This window comes from Hydra vulgaris, chromosome 10 (assembly GCF_038396675.1).
Source record: "Hydra vulgaris chromosome 10, alternate assembly HydraT2T_AEP".
Taxonomy (NCBI): Eukaryota; Metazoa; Cnidaria; class Hydrozoa; order Anthoathecata; family Hydridae; genus Hydra; species Hydra vulgaris.
Genome location: NC_088929.1, coordinates 12627501 through 12642747, shown reverse-complemented (window position 1 = coordinate 12642747; position 15247 = coordinate 12627501). Strand labels below are relative to the sequence as shown.

The window sequence follows — 15247 nt, the reverse complement described above, 5'->3', positions numbered from 1 at the left end:
ATAGAACAAGAAGATCAAAAACCATATTCATCGTCAGAGAGTAAGTTAAGAGGAGAGTAACTCAAGAGGAGATGCTAGAAAATTGTTGATTGAAGATTAGGGTTATGACTGAAAATACTTTTGTAAAAATTTTTATCTCCTGAGGTCACAAATGATAAACTTTTGTGACTTGATTAATTATAAACTATTATTAGAGCTAGTTTTAAAGAAAAGTTCCTGCACCAAATTCCTGCCAAGACACTGGACCACATGGTAGGTGTCATATTTCACCTAAAATATTTTTCTTATGAAGCATATCATGTTGGGCCTTAAAAAAAGTGAATTTTTATAGAGAATTTATAAATAACTATCTCTTTTTAATGTAACCTTCTTAAGAAAGATTTTGTTAAAGAACATCTTAAAAAGTGCATTTTTCAATTTTTGTTTAAAAATATTAATTTTTTTACAATAATTATTTAATTTTCTATAAAATTACGCTTCTTTTGAGGCCCAACTTTATTTCTACTACATGCAAAAAAATTACTTTTTTGTCAGAACCCTATTAAAAAGACTCAAAGACCGTGCTAATATTAGAAGACTAGATAAAGGTGTTGGAGATTTTTTGAAAATTGAAACCACAGAATAATAAATAAAAAATATATTTTATTATTACAATAATCACATGAATTAATCACAAATCACAGAGGCAACAAAACAAAGGGTTAAACTCGAAAATATTAAATAAAGTTAACTTAAATTTCATATGCATGCAAAAACTTTTCATAAACTAAAATAATTTTTATTCTGTATTATTAATATAGAACAAATTTAAATGTAAAAACTTTTAAATCTAAATAAAGACATACCAATTAGCCACACCACCACCAGTTATCCACATTTTGCTGCCGTTTAAAATCCACTAAATATTTTTAAATACATATTTTCAATTATAGATATAAATATAGGTATTTTAATAAAATCACCTCAATTATTGAAAAAAAATCCTTATTATCTGCCTAGAACCAGATATAGTACTAAAATTTTTTTTATAATGTTCAAGGGTTTCTTATAGAGCTGTTGCCACTTGGCCATTAAAAACATGCAGATCAAAAACTATTTGGTAGAAAGTTCTGAAATCATGTCAGAAAAAAACTCTGATGCTTGCATCGTAACTGACAAACTTTGACAATTGCAACAATTTTAAAAATAAAAATAAAAATACCTGTTTGGAGATTAAGTAGCATGGAGAGAATTTTAGATACCAAGTAGCATAAGAATGCATGGGGAGTACTAGGTGTTTTACCCTAACTCTAATTACAGTCAATTACTGTAATTAGAATTAACTCTAATTACTGGCACTTTTATCAGCCATTTTGAATGATGTCATTTTAATTATAATCTTTTTGCTGTACACTTGTTGAGTTTTACCAGACTTTTGAATTTGTTTATTAAGATATCTTCAAAATATTTATTTAAATCAATAAAAATTTTGATTCTTGAATATTTCTCTTTATTTTAAAGTAAAAACAATTGTATTTGATATGATATTTTTAAAGTTATGAGAACCTAACAATTTTTTAACTATAGTACTGAAATGTGATATTTTATTTTAGTTATGGGGGAAATAAAAAGGACTTGTTAACACAAAAAATTGCCGAATCAGGACACTTTAAATACTAATTTTTCTTAAATAGAAATTGCCAGAAGATTTGGTATTTTGCGGGTTTCTGTACAAAACATACACACAAAAAAGAATAGTGTGGAGAACTTAATACCAAAGAGGGTTGGTAAATGTGGAAAGAAGAAAATCTCAACTCCACGCGGGGAAAGAATACAAAGATTGCTCTAGAAAATAGGCCACAACTGTTCTAGAAAATAGGCAGGCCACCAGCAATGAAGTAACTGAAAAGCTTAATCTATCTAGGGTCAAAATGTCAAAAAGAACGATTTAACATTGTCTGCATAATCTTGATTACATTTTACAACGTTCAACTAAGAAGCCTAAACTGACACCAAAAATAATGCAAAAAGCGCTGGAGTGGGCAAAAAAATACAGAAATTCAATGAAAGATGCTTGGAAATCAATAAAATTAATTCAAATGATTTTAATATATTTACTTTCATACATCAACTTTAAAGATTTAGTTAACAATCCTTATATATTATTTTAAAGTATGCTTTAGCAACTTTAAAATATTATATAAGGATTTTTATTATACTTTTATTTTTATATATATTTATTATTATTTACAATTGAATTGCCTGAACTTTTTCTTTTTTACTGTTACAATAGATTTTATAAGTCGTCAAACTGATATTTGGCAGAATCAGCTGTTTGGGCGGATATCAACTTTGATCTATACAACTTATCAACTAGTTGACCAAAACAAGCAAATCCAACTTCTTTATTATTAACCATACTATTTGGGGATACACATGCTGCATTTCACACTAACATATACTTCAAAGGACTTCTTTCAGTTTTTCAAAAATTTTAGTAACGCAATCTTCTTTAAATTTGTATTTTGCGGTTTCTGTCACATCTTTAGAGTGTAAAATAATCTTGACTGCTGTTCCAAGTTGTACTTGATTAGCTGGCAATTGATTTTCCTTTTTTAACACAAGTGGAGGACTGAAGCAAGTTTTTTGTCAGCAATTCCTTTAACGGTTTATTTAATTCTGAGGTTAAATTTTCAGCATTAGGTCATTTTAGAAACATTGAATCCAAATAGCAAGTTTTATCAGCAATTGAAGACTCATTCCAATAACGAATTAGAATATTCATCTATTCCTCTTGAAGTATATGATTCATAGACTCATCATAGGAGACAAAAAAGAAAAAAAAAAATGGTGATAGCTGAACTTCCTTAATTAAATAATGCAGTAGTGGTGTAGTGGTAAGAGCGCTCGCTTTGTAAGCGAGTTGTAAGGTTCGGAGTTCGACTCCCACCACGCCCCTGGAAGTACCGCGCTCAACTTAGTTTCTCCGCACAGCGGCCTTGCTCGGCAAGGTTCGTGTTTCGGAGTTAAAGAGTTGAGAGAGGGTTGCACCACGAATAACAACTAAAAATTAAAAAACACAAAAAAATGAGTAGCCTCCTCGACTGTAGTGGCTCCCCTTCGGGTCTTTGGGGAGGGGAATAATCTAAAAAAAAAAATTAATGCATTTTTTAAATAAGGATACATTATTCAGTTTATTAAATAGCCACATTTTGTTCTATGAACAAGATTTTTCTATTGGAAGTGGTTGTTTGTCAAAAAAGTTAACATTGTTTTTAATTTCTTTTGCGTTTCTCACCCATGTTTCTTACCCATGACTTTTTAGACTTTTTATACTATTCATAGGTTACTTTAAATAATAAATTTAATTTATTTATACATAACTTCTTTTTAAACCATAATGAACTAAATTCATAATCACACAAATCATTAGTCTTTACTTTTGCTACTAACTAATGACATTCATTGTTGCAATTGACATGTTCTTATTAGGGTTTTTCATTACAATTTATTTTACATATGTGTTTTCATTACAATTTATTTTACAGACATTTTACAAACATTCATTCTAAAATGAGGTTTTAAAACATGGCTTTAAAAATAGAAGAAACCATTTCTAACCAAACAGCAAAAAAAAAAAAAAAAAAGGAGTGTTTTCAAAACGAATTGACTGATAAAAATTCAAACAAAATTTAAAAATATGTTTTAACTATTAAACTGATATCTTATTTTAATAAATACTAAAATTTAAACTATCTTCTAAAAAGGGTGAACAGACCAGAATAATGACTGTGGAATACATTAGGATAATCACAATACAAAAATATATAATTCATAAAAATACTTTCAAATTATCTAAACCCAAGAATTTCTATATTAAGGAGGTTTATCACCAAAAAAAAAGTGAATAAAAAAAAATTGAAAAAAAAAATTTTCTTATTTTTTTTATTCGGATTCACTCCCAAAAAGGCTGCAAGCAACCACTATTAAGTTGAGGTGATAGCTCCTTTGAGCAGTGACCATGATAGTATTTGTGGAAAAGAGAAAGAGATGCAACTTTACAACGATGAGAAAGAGGCTCACGCATAGCAGATAGACGGGGTCCAACTACATATACAATGCATTTTTGGACCTTGTCCAGAAGAGAAAGCGTATCATTAGAAGAACCAGCCCAAATATGACAACAATATTCCATACAGAGGTAAATAAGAGATATGTAGAGGTAGTGAACAGAATCAGGAGAGAGAAAATGGTGAGCACGATAAAGAGAAGCAACCTTAGCAGATGCTAATTTAGCAATCTATTGTATATATATTTTCCATGAAAGGTCAGTAGTAGGGTTGCCATTCACCAATATAGGAATGTCGACAGTACTTCGATAGTTATTTGCAATAAATAACTGAGTTTTGTTGGAGTTAAAATTTACAGCTGCTGTGAGCCCCAATCAGTTACAGAAGTGAAATCAGATTCATGATCGGCTGCCTGTTCTAAGTAATCGAAAAGAGAAGACTTTTTGTCAAGACAGGAGTATAAAGTTGAGTCATAAGCAAAAAGAGCCACTTTAGATGTAAGATTGTCGGGAAGATCATTGATGTAGATAAGAAACAAAATAGGACCAAAGTAGAACCTTGAAGTACCCCAAAAGTTACTGGAAATAAAGAAGAGTGTTGGCCTTTGAGGATAACTTGAGGATGAATAAAGCAGTTAGAAATAAATAAATTGATAGTCTCAAAAACTTTCCCAGATACACCATATGAAACAAACTTATGGAGAAGACCAACATGCCAAATTTTGTTGAAAGCCTTAGATATGTCAAGAGCAATAGCCCTAGCCTCTCCAACTCTATCTAATGCACAATAAAATCTTTCAGGCAGTAGAGCAAGAGTATCGAAAATCGTATTGGCTGTCTGACAGCAAGTTATTTGACTCAAAATAGGACGTGAGAAATTTGTTTGTCGAAGACTCAAAAACCTTGCTAATAACAGAAAGAAGACTGATTGGACAATAATTGGAGGGGTCAGAATGTTCACTAAATTTTTGCAAATTGGAACAACATTCTTCTGAGAATTTCACCAAGAGTTCTGGAGAACAATTTTGCAAGATTGTGACACGAATGTTGTCTAGACCACAAGCTGCAGAAGAATTTAATTGAATTAAAGGGTTAACCTGTTTAATTGGAATGGAAGGAAGAGAATGGCCATAAGATTTGAGAGTCGAATTAGAAGTAAAGTTCTTTGCAAAGTCTTTGTTCTAGTTTTACCTTATCCTTGGGAGAGGTAATAAGATCAGTCCCATGATTGAGAGATAGAATGTTAGACCTTTCTTTGTTAACGACACTGTGAGGCTAACTTCTGAGATAAGATACGAGACTTAGTAGACTGAGAATAATGGAGCTTAGCATCTGACAGTACCTTTTTACATTGATATCTTGCAATAATAAATAGATGTTTGTTCTAAAGAGAGTTGTACTTTTGAAAAAAATTATTACGATTAGATATAGCAGCTTTTCATTATGTAAATAATAGTTTATTTGCAAATACAAATTAATAAAGTTTATTTTTCAAAAAAAAAATTTTTTTTGGTGATGAAACCATCTTAATAAATGGTATTTTATAAGACTCAAGTTAAGAACTTTAAAAAGATGAAAAAATTATGAATTCAGTAAAATCCTCAAGTTAATGAGGTTATTGTACAGGTAACCTAAATTTTAATTTGTATATATTTATTATTTACAAAAGAACACTAACAGAATTTATATAATAAAATAACAAAACATTTATGTAATAAACATATACTAATAAATAGCATTTAACTATAAATAACAATTACAATATCTTTATGAAAGATCACATTTTGTTGTTCCAACTGAATGAATTTTTTTTAAAAGTTCCAACTTTTAAAATTAAAATTTAAAAATAATAAATTAAAAATAATTAAAAAAAAAAGTTTTAAAAATAGGTTTTTCTGGTCATTTTGGTAAATAAAGCTGAAATATTCGTAAAAAATAATATTTTTATTATAGTTAAACTTTTTGAAAACAATATTTTATCTTTTTTGCTATATCTGTGTTGTGTTTGTCTGGCAGCTCTAAAATTGTAAGTAAAATATCACATGTACTATCATTGCTAATCGGAAAGAGTCAGCTTTTTCCCCTTTAAAACCAACAGTAGCCATTTGGCCACAGTTTGTTTACGTTTGAAAAATTTGGAACTAGAGGTTTTAACAAATTTAAAATTAATATAAAATGATTTAAAAGTTAAAATAAAAACGCATTTAGAAGGTCTGAAGCTTAGAATTATTATTTATTATTATTAGGTTTTTCTGAAGAATTGCAATAATCAAAATGTATAATTTGCAAAGTTGCATTAAAAACTGGCTCAACAATATGCACCATTACAAAACATCAAATTGACAAAATATCATGGCCACTCAGAGAGTAAAAACTAGTAATCTTCCTAAAATGCCAAAAAATTATAATTATTTTAGTTGCGGGTTTAAATCTTCATCTGAAATCTTGAAGAGATTGAATGCTCCATGGAATAAATCTTTAAACCATTTTACAAAAAGTCAATTTTTATGACAGCATTTTGTGCTCAAGGATTTACAAAAAGTTATTAAACTGATTGTGATTCAGTTATAAAATACTTTCACTCATGCAATTACTTAATCAAATAAGGGTTATTTCGTGTCAAATCAACCCCCTAAAAAATTTCCTACACCATGCCATCTTAAATTTTGATGATTTTTGGAATACAAGCTTAAATTAATGAAAAAAACAACTTTACTCCAAATTTTAATGACTCGAGGTTTCAAAGATATATATTCTCAGTTTCAATTTCTTTTTTGAATTTTTTTTTTCAAGTGTTATTTATTTAGCTAATTGCATAACACAACTAGCTTTAACTTATAAAATACTTTCTTGATATGGTTGAAAATTTGTACTTAACTATTTTTTAGGGAAAGGAATTCAAAAATGATGGCTAAAACACTAAAAAATAAAGCTTCTATATGAAAATTGAATTTCAAAATGGTTTGATGCTTTTTGCAAGTTTTTTTGATACCCTGTACAAAAAAATGTTTAACTTGAGATACCTAAACAATATGGTTCTAAAATTTTTTCATAATGTTCTAAATGTAACAAATGTCATAATACAAAAGAACTGTAAAGATTTTCTTTTTTAAATCAGATTTATTTACATTTAAAGTTTTATAACACTAAATCTAAAAAATATTGAAATTTCAAAAATAAACCATGGAAATAATTAAATAGTAATAAAAAAAATTAAAATAAGGCATTAAGGATTAACTATATTTAACAGTTTCATAAAAAACTAGTTTTCTGATTTAAAGTTTGCCTCGCTTTCTTCAAAGCATTGGTAATCAGTTTCACTGATTTTATATTGCTTTCTTATGATAGTTTTTCAGTGACAGTTATTGAACTTACTAATTACACTAACAATAAGTTTGTTGATGGAACCCAGCACTCATCATCTCTAGAAGGACAACAATATCATCTTTAAGGCTAAAATGGATGCATGAATCAATATCCTTAATTCAACATCAATATCCTTAACTAGTCTGATCAATGGATTGTTATTGTATACCAAACACACAATCACTCCAATGTTTATATTAAACAAGCATTCTTTAATAATTTCATCAGTTTGAAAATTAAAAACAAGTGAATCCTTTTATTGCTCAGAAACAACTTTAGTTCCAATGTGTTATATTGTGTTATATATGTATTGTGTTACTTATTGGAATGAAATAGTGATAGTTGCAAGTGCCTCATAATGCATTTGCAGTTGCATATTTTTGCTCCATTTCACTTTGAATTATCTTGTTTGACTCCTTAGATATATAATAAAAACTAGTTCCTATGATTTTGTTCTGGCAAGAATATAACATTACAGATGCTGTAAGTATATAATTTGCTGCTTTTCGATAAACGTTAGCAATTGAAGTTAGTCTTTTTAAGGTTCCACCAATACCACTACAGAGTGATTTACCGTGACTTGTTGCAAAGAAAGACCATGTACATTTCATAGCAAAACCTTGTTCATGGTGGTATATATTTATGAAGTGTTTGCAGTTTTTGTATTGGCCAGCATACCAATCTAAAAAGTAATTAACAGTTTCTATTTGATGAGAAATATTGCTTTTAATATATTCAATTGATAATTTCATCACATGATATACCATATCAACATCATGCAGTAAATCAACTGAGATGAAACATTGAATCACATTTGAGGACATTATTTACTTTATAATAAACTACAGTTGGATGCAATGTTGCTTGAATTTAATTCCAGTGAAAACTTTGTACTTCATCTTGTACAACAAACTCATAACTTTCTGAAGAATCACAAAGAACAATGACCTTAGCACTACTTAACTAATTTTTAAACTTCCTTAAAAAAGCAGCTTGACTTTTTGCAATATAAAAATGAACAGTAAGTTTTTTAATTTTTAACAGTAATTTATGTAACTTATTTATTAAAGCATTAATGAAGCTACTTGTGATTTCTGTGACTTACTAACTCAGATTGGTCTGTTGTCTTCTAATGTTTGTAATCTATACAATAATTATCTTTATCAGTATCTTCTTGAGAGTACAACTCATTTTTAAGATAATCTCCTAATAAAGAATTTTCCGGACACAAGGGCAATGATGTATCATGCAATTCTTGTTAGGCCTACTACAAACAAGCATATTAATAAGTTTGTGATAATCCTTTGATAATTTAACTGAACTAATCATTAACTTAAAATTTTTAAGGTAGAAGCACACACATACTGTATGCATACCAGATGCTCTTTCTGTAATACAACATTTTGGACAATGTGAGCAAAAGTTAAAAAAACAAGTCTATATATCAGAATAACTATTTTTAGACTTAGTATGCAGTTCTTTTAGATTTTTTTAGAATGTTTTTACCAAACCTTTGTCTGCTATTTTCATCATTACAATAAAATCAAATTATTTTATCTACAGTTTCTTGAGATATTTCCTTTCTTCAGGGAAAGATAAAATACCATTTCTGCAGCAGTTTGCACGATATCTGCACCATATAATTGGTAACATTAAATTATTTTTTTATACATTTGTTAAACCAAGATATTGGAATCAGTGTTATTAATTGAATTTTCTGATTCCAATAGGAAATTATTTTTTCTTTAATTTTTCCTATAAGTATACCCATGTCATTTCTTTACGTTTAACTTCCTTAGATAATTTATTGAAGTAATCCTCTTGGCTTAACTGATCTATATTTAAAGTCCTTGAATACCTAACTTTACTGTAATGATTTCCCAACTTAAACATGTAATAATTTCCTTTTACGGAGAGCAACTCTTGAGTGACTATTCACAGCATGTGTTTTGGGAGGACTCATGTTCATAGCTGTCAAAAAAGAATTTTCTTTTAACAGCATTTGTTTACAGCAAGTTCATTATCTTTTTCTGGTTCATCCTCCTAAAAACATGAGTGATAATTACTGCTTTAGTGATTATTTTGCAAAAAAATCTAGTAAACTACAATAAAGTTAAAAAAAAGTTTTATAGTTAAGTAATAATTCTGTTTCTTCTTTTTCCATTGTGTGAATTAAATGGATCACAGCAAGTTATGTGGATTGTGGAGTAATGTTTTAAATAAAAATATTCATGTGTAAGTAAGCTGTTGCATTTTTATCAATTTTAATGCTAGAATGACTAACTAACAAGTCTTTTACATCATTGTAATAAACTACAGTTTTTATTAAATGATGTAAAAGACTTGTTACTTGTTTCAATTCACAAAAGAATGATGTAGTTATTCTTTTGTGACTTGAAACTTTCTTGATATCATTGGATTTCACATATGCTTGTTTGTGACAAATTTCTTTATTTATTAATTCAATTCATCTTTCTTTATTATTCGTATTTTTATTTTATTTTTTAGTTCTGTAAGAAATAATTTTAAGATGATTATTATTTAAAGGTTCGTAAACAGATCCTTCTTTAAACACAACGATTGTAAAAATAAACATTATTAATGTGAAATGCAACAAATTTATATATTAGAACAGTACTTGAAGTTTTAAAATCTTTTTAAATAATACAAAAAATAAATGTATATATATATTTTTTCATTAGTAAATAACAATTTTTCCTAATTTTTTAATAAAGCTTTTAATGCGAATAAATCAGATTCAAAAATAAAAACCTTTGCATTTTTTTTGTAATAAGGAGTTTGTTATATATAGAACCATAGGAAAAAATTTCATAATCATATCTCTTAGGTATCTCAACTTTTTTTATATGGAGCATCAGAAAATTTCTAAAAAGTGTTACACCATTTTAAAATTAAATTTTCATATAGAAGCTTTTATTTTTAAGAGCTTTTTTAGTTTCCTAAAAGTGCCTTTTGAGTTTCCCTAAAAAATAGTTAGGTACAAATTTTCAACACTATTGAGCAAGTATTTCACAAGTTAAAGCTGATTGTGTTTTTCAACTAGCATAAAAAATAAATGTCACTGAAAAAAACAATCAAAAGTGATTGGGACTGAATATCAGTATCTCTGAAACCATAGGGAGTTAGACACTAACTGTGTCTAACTCCCTACGAAAAAAAATTTGAAGTGAAATTTTTTTTAAATCTGAGGTGGCATGGTGCCAAGTATCAATTGAATTGAGCTGAAATGACCTATAAATCATTTAAACTAATAAAAAACTTTGCACTACAGTTGATGATTATCCATCAGTTGGGGACGGGAGATCATGAATTTGAATGCTCCGCATAACAGAGGATTTTAATCCATTGGTATGTCAAGGGTGCACGGCATAATAGCAGCAGTTAATGTTGTTGAACTAATAACTAAAAAAACTTGATTCATTTGGTTTAAATTTAGACCAAAAAAACGTTACCCAAGCTACTGATGAAGCCAGCTTGACAACAAAAAAAAATAGTTATAATAATCATCAAATGTGTTACAATCATGCTACTTATTTATTCCTATTTTTTTTTTGAAAAAAAAAGATGCTACCTTACCAAACAATAATACTGTAAATAAAGTTGGTGATACTGTTGAAGCTGTTAATGATGCCATCATTACCACTAAGACCATGATGATCATGGTAATGATGACAGCAAGGAAGAAAATGAAAATCTGATTAAATATGTTCAAAATATTCAAATATCTAATGATTTGGTACCACTATGGACAAATGAATTTCAGAAATGTTTCCTAGATCACCAGTAAGAAATGATGATGACCCAATATTGTTTAAATTTTGGCTGAGAAAATACTTTGATTTGTAACCCAAGAACAAGGTCGAGCATTTTATAATGTTTTTTTTTTTAAATGTTCTAACATGGCATGGATTGCCTTTAAAGCGAGATGGAAAGTTGACTACTTGTGTTAGAGATTGAGAAAAGTAAAAGTTGTGGGTCTAAACAGTAAAAGTAGAGTCACTGACACAAGAACCAAGCCATTCAGTGTGATAAGCATTAAAGTCACCAATAACAATGATATTGGCTGAAGGTTAAAGAGGCTTGGTCAATTTGATCAGAAATAACATCGAAAAAAGTGTAGTCTTGAGTGAAGTTGTGAAGTGCTAAATGAAAGCACATAAAAAAATAGTCTGTAAATTCAAACCTAGTTTCCCAACAAATGGGTGAACTCTAACAAATGTAAATGCCCTGGCCAAACATGTAAGTATTAGAGTATTTATGAATTAAAGGAAGATAAACATTAACACTAAGATGACAGCTGAACTCAAATTAGTCTCACAAAGAGCAAGTAGGTCTAGTGAACTTTCAAACTTTTTACTTCAAAAACCTCAAATATTAGTGAATGATAGATTTAGAGAACTGGGTGATGGTACTTTTAATATTTTAGTGATTTTCAAATTGGTTAAAGAATTTAACTCAAAGCACAGATAGAATTCAGAAAACTATCTAATAGTCTGAGCAATTATTATTATCTAATAGTTCAAGCAATTGCCTCATTACTATTAATAAATCCTAAGCAGTAGCAAAGGGCTCCAAATGTGGCCTCAACAATCCACACTAGGATCAGAAACAAGATAAAAATTGAGTAGAGAAAGTAAACGATTTGGATGGATTGAAATGATTGGATCAGGGATACCATCCATGCATAACATAGCACCGTTAGTACTCTGTTATTTTGCTGTTAATGGAATCAGCTTCTCTGAGAGTTCTCTGAGAGTACCACAGAGTTCAGAAAACCTAACTACTAGTCAGCCTCGGAACCATAAAACTGAGTTTTAGGATATATTTAACAGGTGCATTTAACATCTGCCTAAGATGAGTATTTTTATTAAGACACCATCTAACCTTTACTCAACCAAGAGCCCAAAAGTAGGGTATTTGTTAAGTCAGAGTTGGCATCTTCTAGCCTCTGGGTTACATGTTACCAGTTGCAGGATAACCTGACTTGACAACAAAATTATTTAACAATTCAGGTGCCAGGTTTAAAAAAAAAAAGTTCTAAATTAGTAAAAAATGGAAAATTAATAAGTCATTTTGATTTAATTGTAGAAAGTAAAAGTAGTATATATTACATAGGTAAGTTAATAATTAAAACTCATCAAAAAAAGTTAAAAAAAATTTCAACATAAATGAGTGTAAAGAGATTTAGTCCCATATGTTTAGGTTATAAGTATAGTGTTGAAAAACAAACTAGTCATGTTGAAAGAAAAACCTCCTTAAATTGTTGTCATACTGTGAAAGTTTATTTAAGATTATCAGGTCTGGAAAACAGTTTGCAGTACTTTTTAAGTAGAATTCAACTGATTTTTTTAAGCAATGAGGGCAAATTAAAATTCATTTAAATCATGCTCCATTATTATTATTTTTGCATTTTTCGGGTAGAGTCTTCGGTAATTTATAGTTAAAAACCAACTTGAGGCTTCTTTTGAAACCTGCTCAATGCCACTAAAAGAAATCATCAGAGATCTATAGGTAATAGCCATAGATTACCTGCACTGGTAGATGGATTCAAATTTGCTAAACAAGCTTTCTCAATATTTGCTGGGTCATTAAAAATTAAGTGATCAGGTTTTGTTATAATTTGTTATAATTAAAGACGACACCTTTCCTATTATTTATGCCCAGTTATTTTCTATTTGTTCACAGAGCAGTCATGATTAAACTATTTAACAAATTCTAAGTAGCACATGGTAGACATTTTTCTTAAGTCCTGCCCATACCCACAACATCACTTTAGTCTGTGTTTATCTTTGCTTTACAAACATCTGTAATAGCTCACCATAATTATTATGAAAACGGGATATCTGTAATATCCCGTATTCATAATCTCTTACGCTTCTGATTTTTTGAAAAAGGTGACCAATTTTCATCACAGATTATGATTAATGGCATAAATAATAATATATAGATCATAACTCATAATATTTTTAAAGAATTTATATATATTTTTTCATTTTATTATTATTCTTTTTCATTAAGAACTAAAACTAGAACAAACATTTTTACCAAGTTTTTAACTTTACTAAAATAACTTTTTAAGTGATAGTTAAAACTTATAACTATTATCTTATAAATTGAAAAATAGAATTTGTATAATTAACATAAATAATTTTATTAATAACCTCATCTCCTTTCTTTTCAGCACGTGTTTTAATAGCAGCAACATCTGATCCTGCACCAGGTTCTGTGACACAATAAGCCTTAAAAAATTATATATATATATTTTTCCATTCTGAAAATAGTGTACGAATTAAATTTCACATTTCAAAACAAAAAATTGAAAAAATTTTAGACCTTAAAAACTGCACAAAATATATAGCAGACATTAATTATTAGTTATTAATTACTGAAGACTATAACCTAAACAAAAATACATTCATATAGAGATTAATAGGGTGTCAGTCATTTAAGAATATATATATATATATATATATATATATATATATATATATATATATATATATATATATATATAAATATATATATATATATATATATATATATATATATATAAATATAAATAAACCCTTAATCAATGTATGAAAACTCCTGTGCAGCAGCAGGCTATAAGATAGTCGGTGTATGCACTGAATCCCCTGCAACTTCCTGTTTTTGTTTGACATAATTTTTAAGAATAAAAAATAGTAATAACATAAATATACAAAAAAAACTTACAGCAACAAGAGGTTCTGAAGTCAACCTTCCGAAATATTCTTTCTTTTGCTCTTCATTTGCAGCAATTGCCACAGGTGCACACTATAATTCAATAAAAAATGTTTTTTAAATATTTCCAAAATTAAAAAATATTTATACTTTACTAAAATCATAAAAATACTGGGCATATCATTGCATAGTCCTTAGTTTATAGGTAACTATAAACTAAGAACTATGGTAGTGCCTAGCTTAACTTGTTTCTCTGCGCAGCGGCCTTGTTCGTCAAGGTTCGTGTTTTGGAGTTATAGAGTTGAGAGAAGGTTATAATCACAAGTAGCCTCCTCATCTGGTAATGGCCTTCTCAGCCTTGGGGAGGTGAATTATGAAAAAAACAAAAAAAACAAAAAAAACGAAAAACTAACTCTTACAGGTTTACAGATGATTTAATTGTTAACATCTTGTACAAGAGTATATATATATATATATATATATATATATATATATATATATATATATATATATATATATATATATATATATATATATATATATATATATATATATATATATATATATATATATATATATATATATATATACATATATATATATATGTATATCTAAAACGCACCAGACCTTATATTCTATATAATACCAAGTTATTGATCATTCTCAAATATACAATGAGAATATACACCATTGCATGAAAAAATTTTTTTCATTAAACTGCCAATATCTCAAAACAATGAAAAATGACTTTGTGCGTTCTGGCAGTATACCCTCGACATTTTATTTTAAGTGTTTTACAAGTATTAAGTATAGCTATATTTTATTTTTATTATTTTCATTATTTTTATATTATTTTACTATTATATTATCTTGTTATTATTTATTTACATTTTTAAATAAAGTATACTTTTTTATTTTACAAGTGTTTTTTAAGTAAACACCATAAAAATAATTTAATAAGTATAGCTTATTCATTTTTCCAATTTTTATAATGTTCTAATAGTTTTAAATAAACAACTAAATTTTTAATAAAGATGCAAAAAATATATATACAAATAGAAGTTATACATTCAATGAATCTTTGGCTGTAAAACTAATGCAATACTAAAT

General features: G+C 28.0%; 1 protein-coding gene across 1 annotated transcript in view; it reads right to left on the bottom strand.

The window, feature by feature from the left end:
- The window catches only part of LOC100201412 (medium-chain specific acyl-CoA dehydrogenase, mitochondrial), a 70161-nt gene that overhangs the window by 19681 nt on the left and 35233 nt on the right, over window positions 1-15247 (bottom strand). Inside the window, exons 6-8 of the mRNA XM_065807272.1 lie at window positions 14150-14230; window positions 13597-13674; window positions 846-898 (exon numbers count right to left, since the gene is read on the bottom strand). Of these exons, the coding sequence (XP_065663344.1) occupies window positions 846-898; window positions 13597-13674; window positions 14150-14230 (212 nt within the window). The remainder of the gene's footprint in view (window positions 1-845; window positions 899-13596; window positions 13675-14149; window positions 14231-15247) is intronic.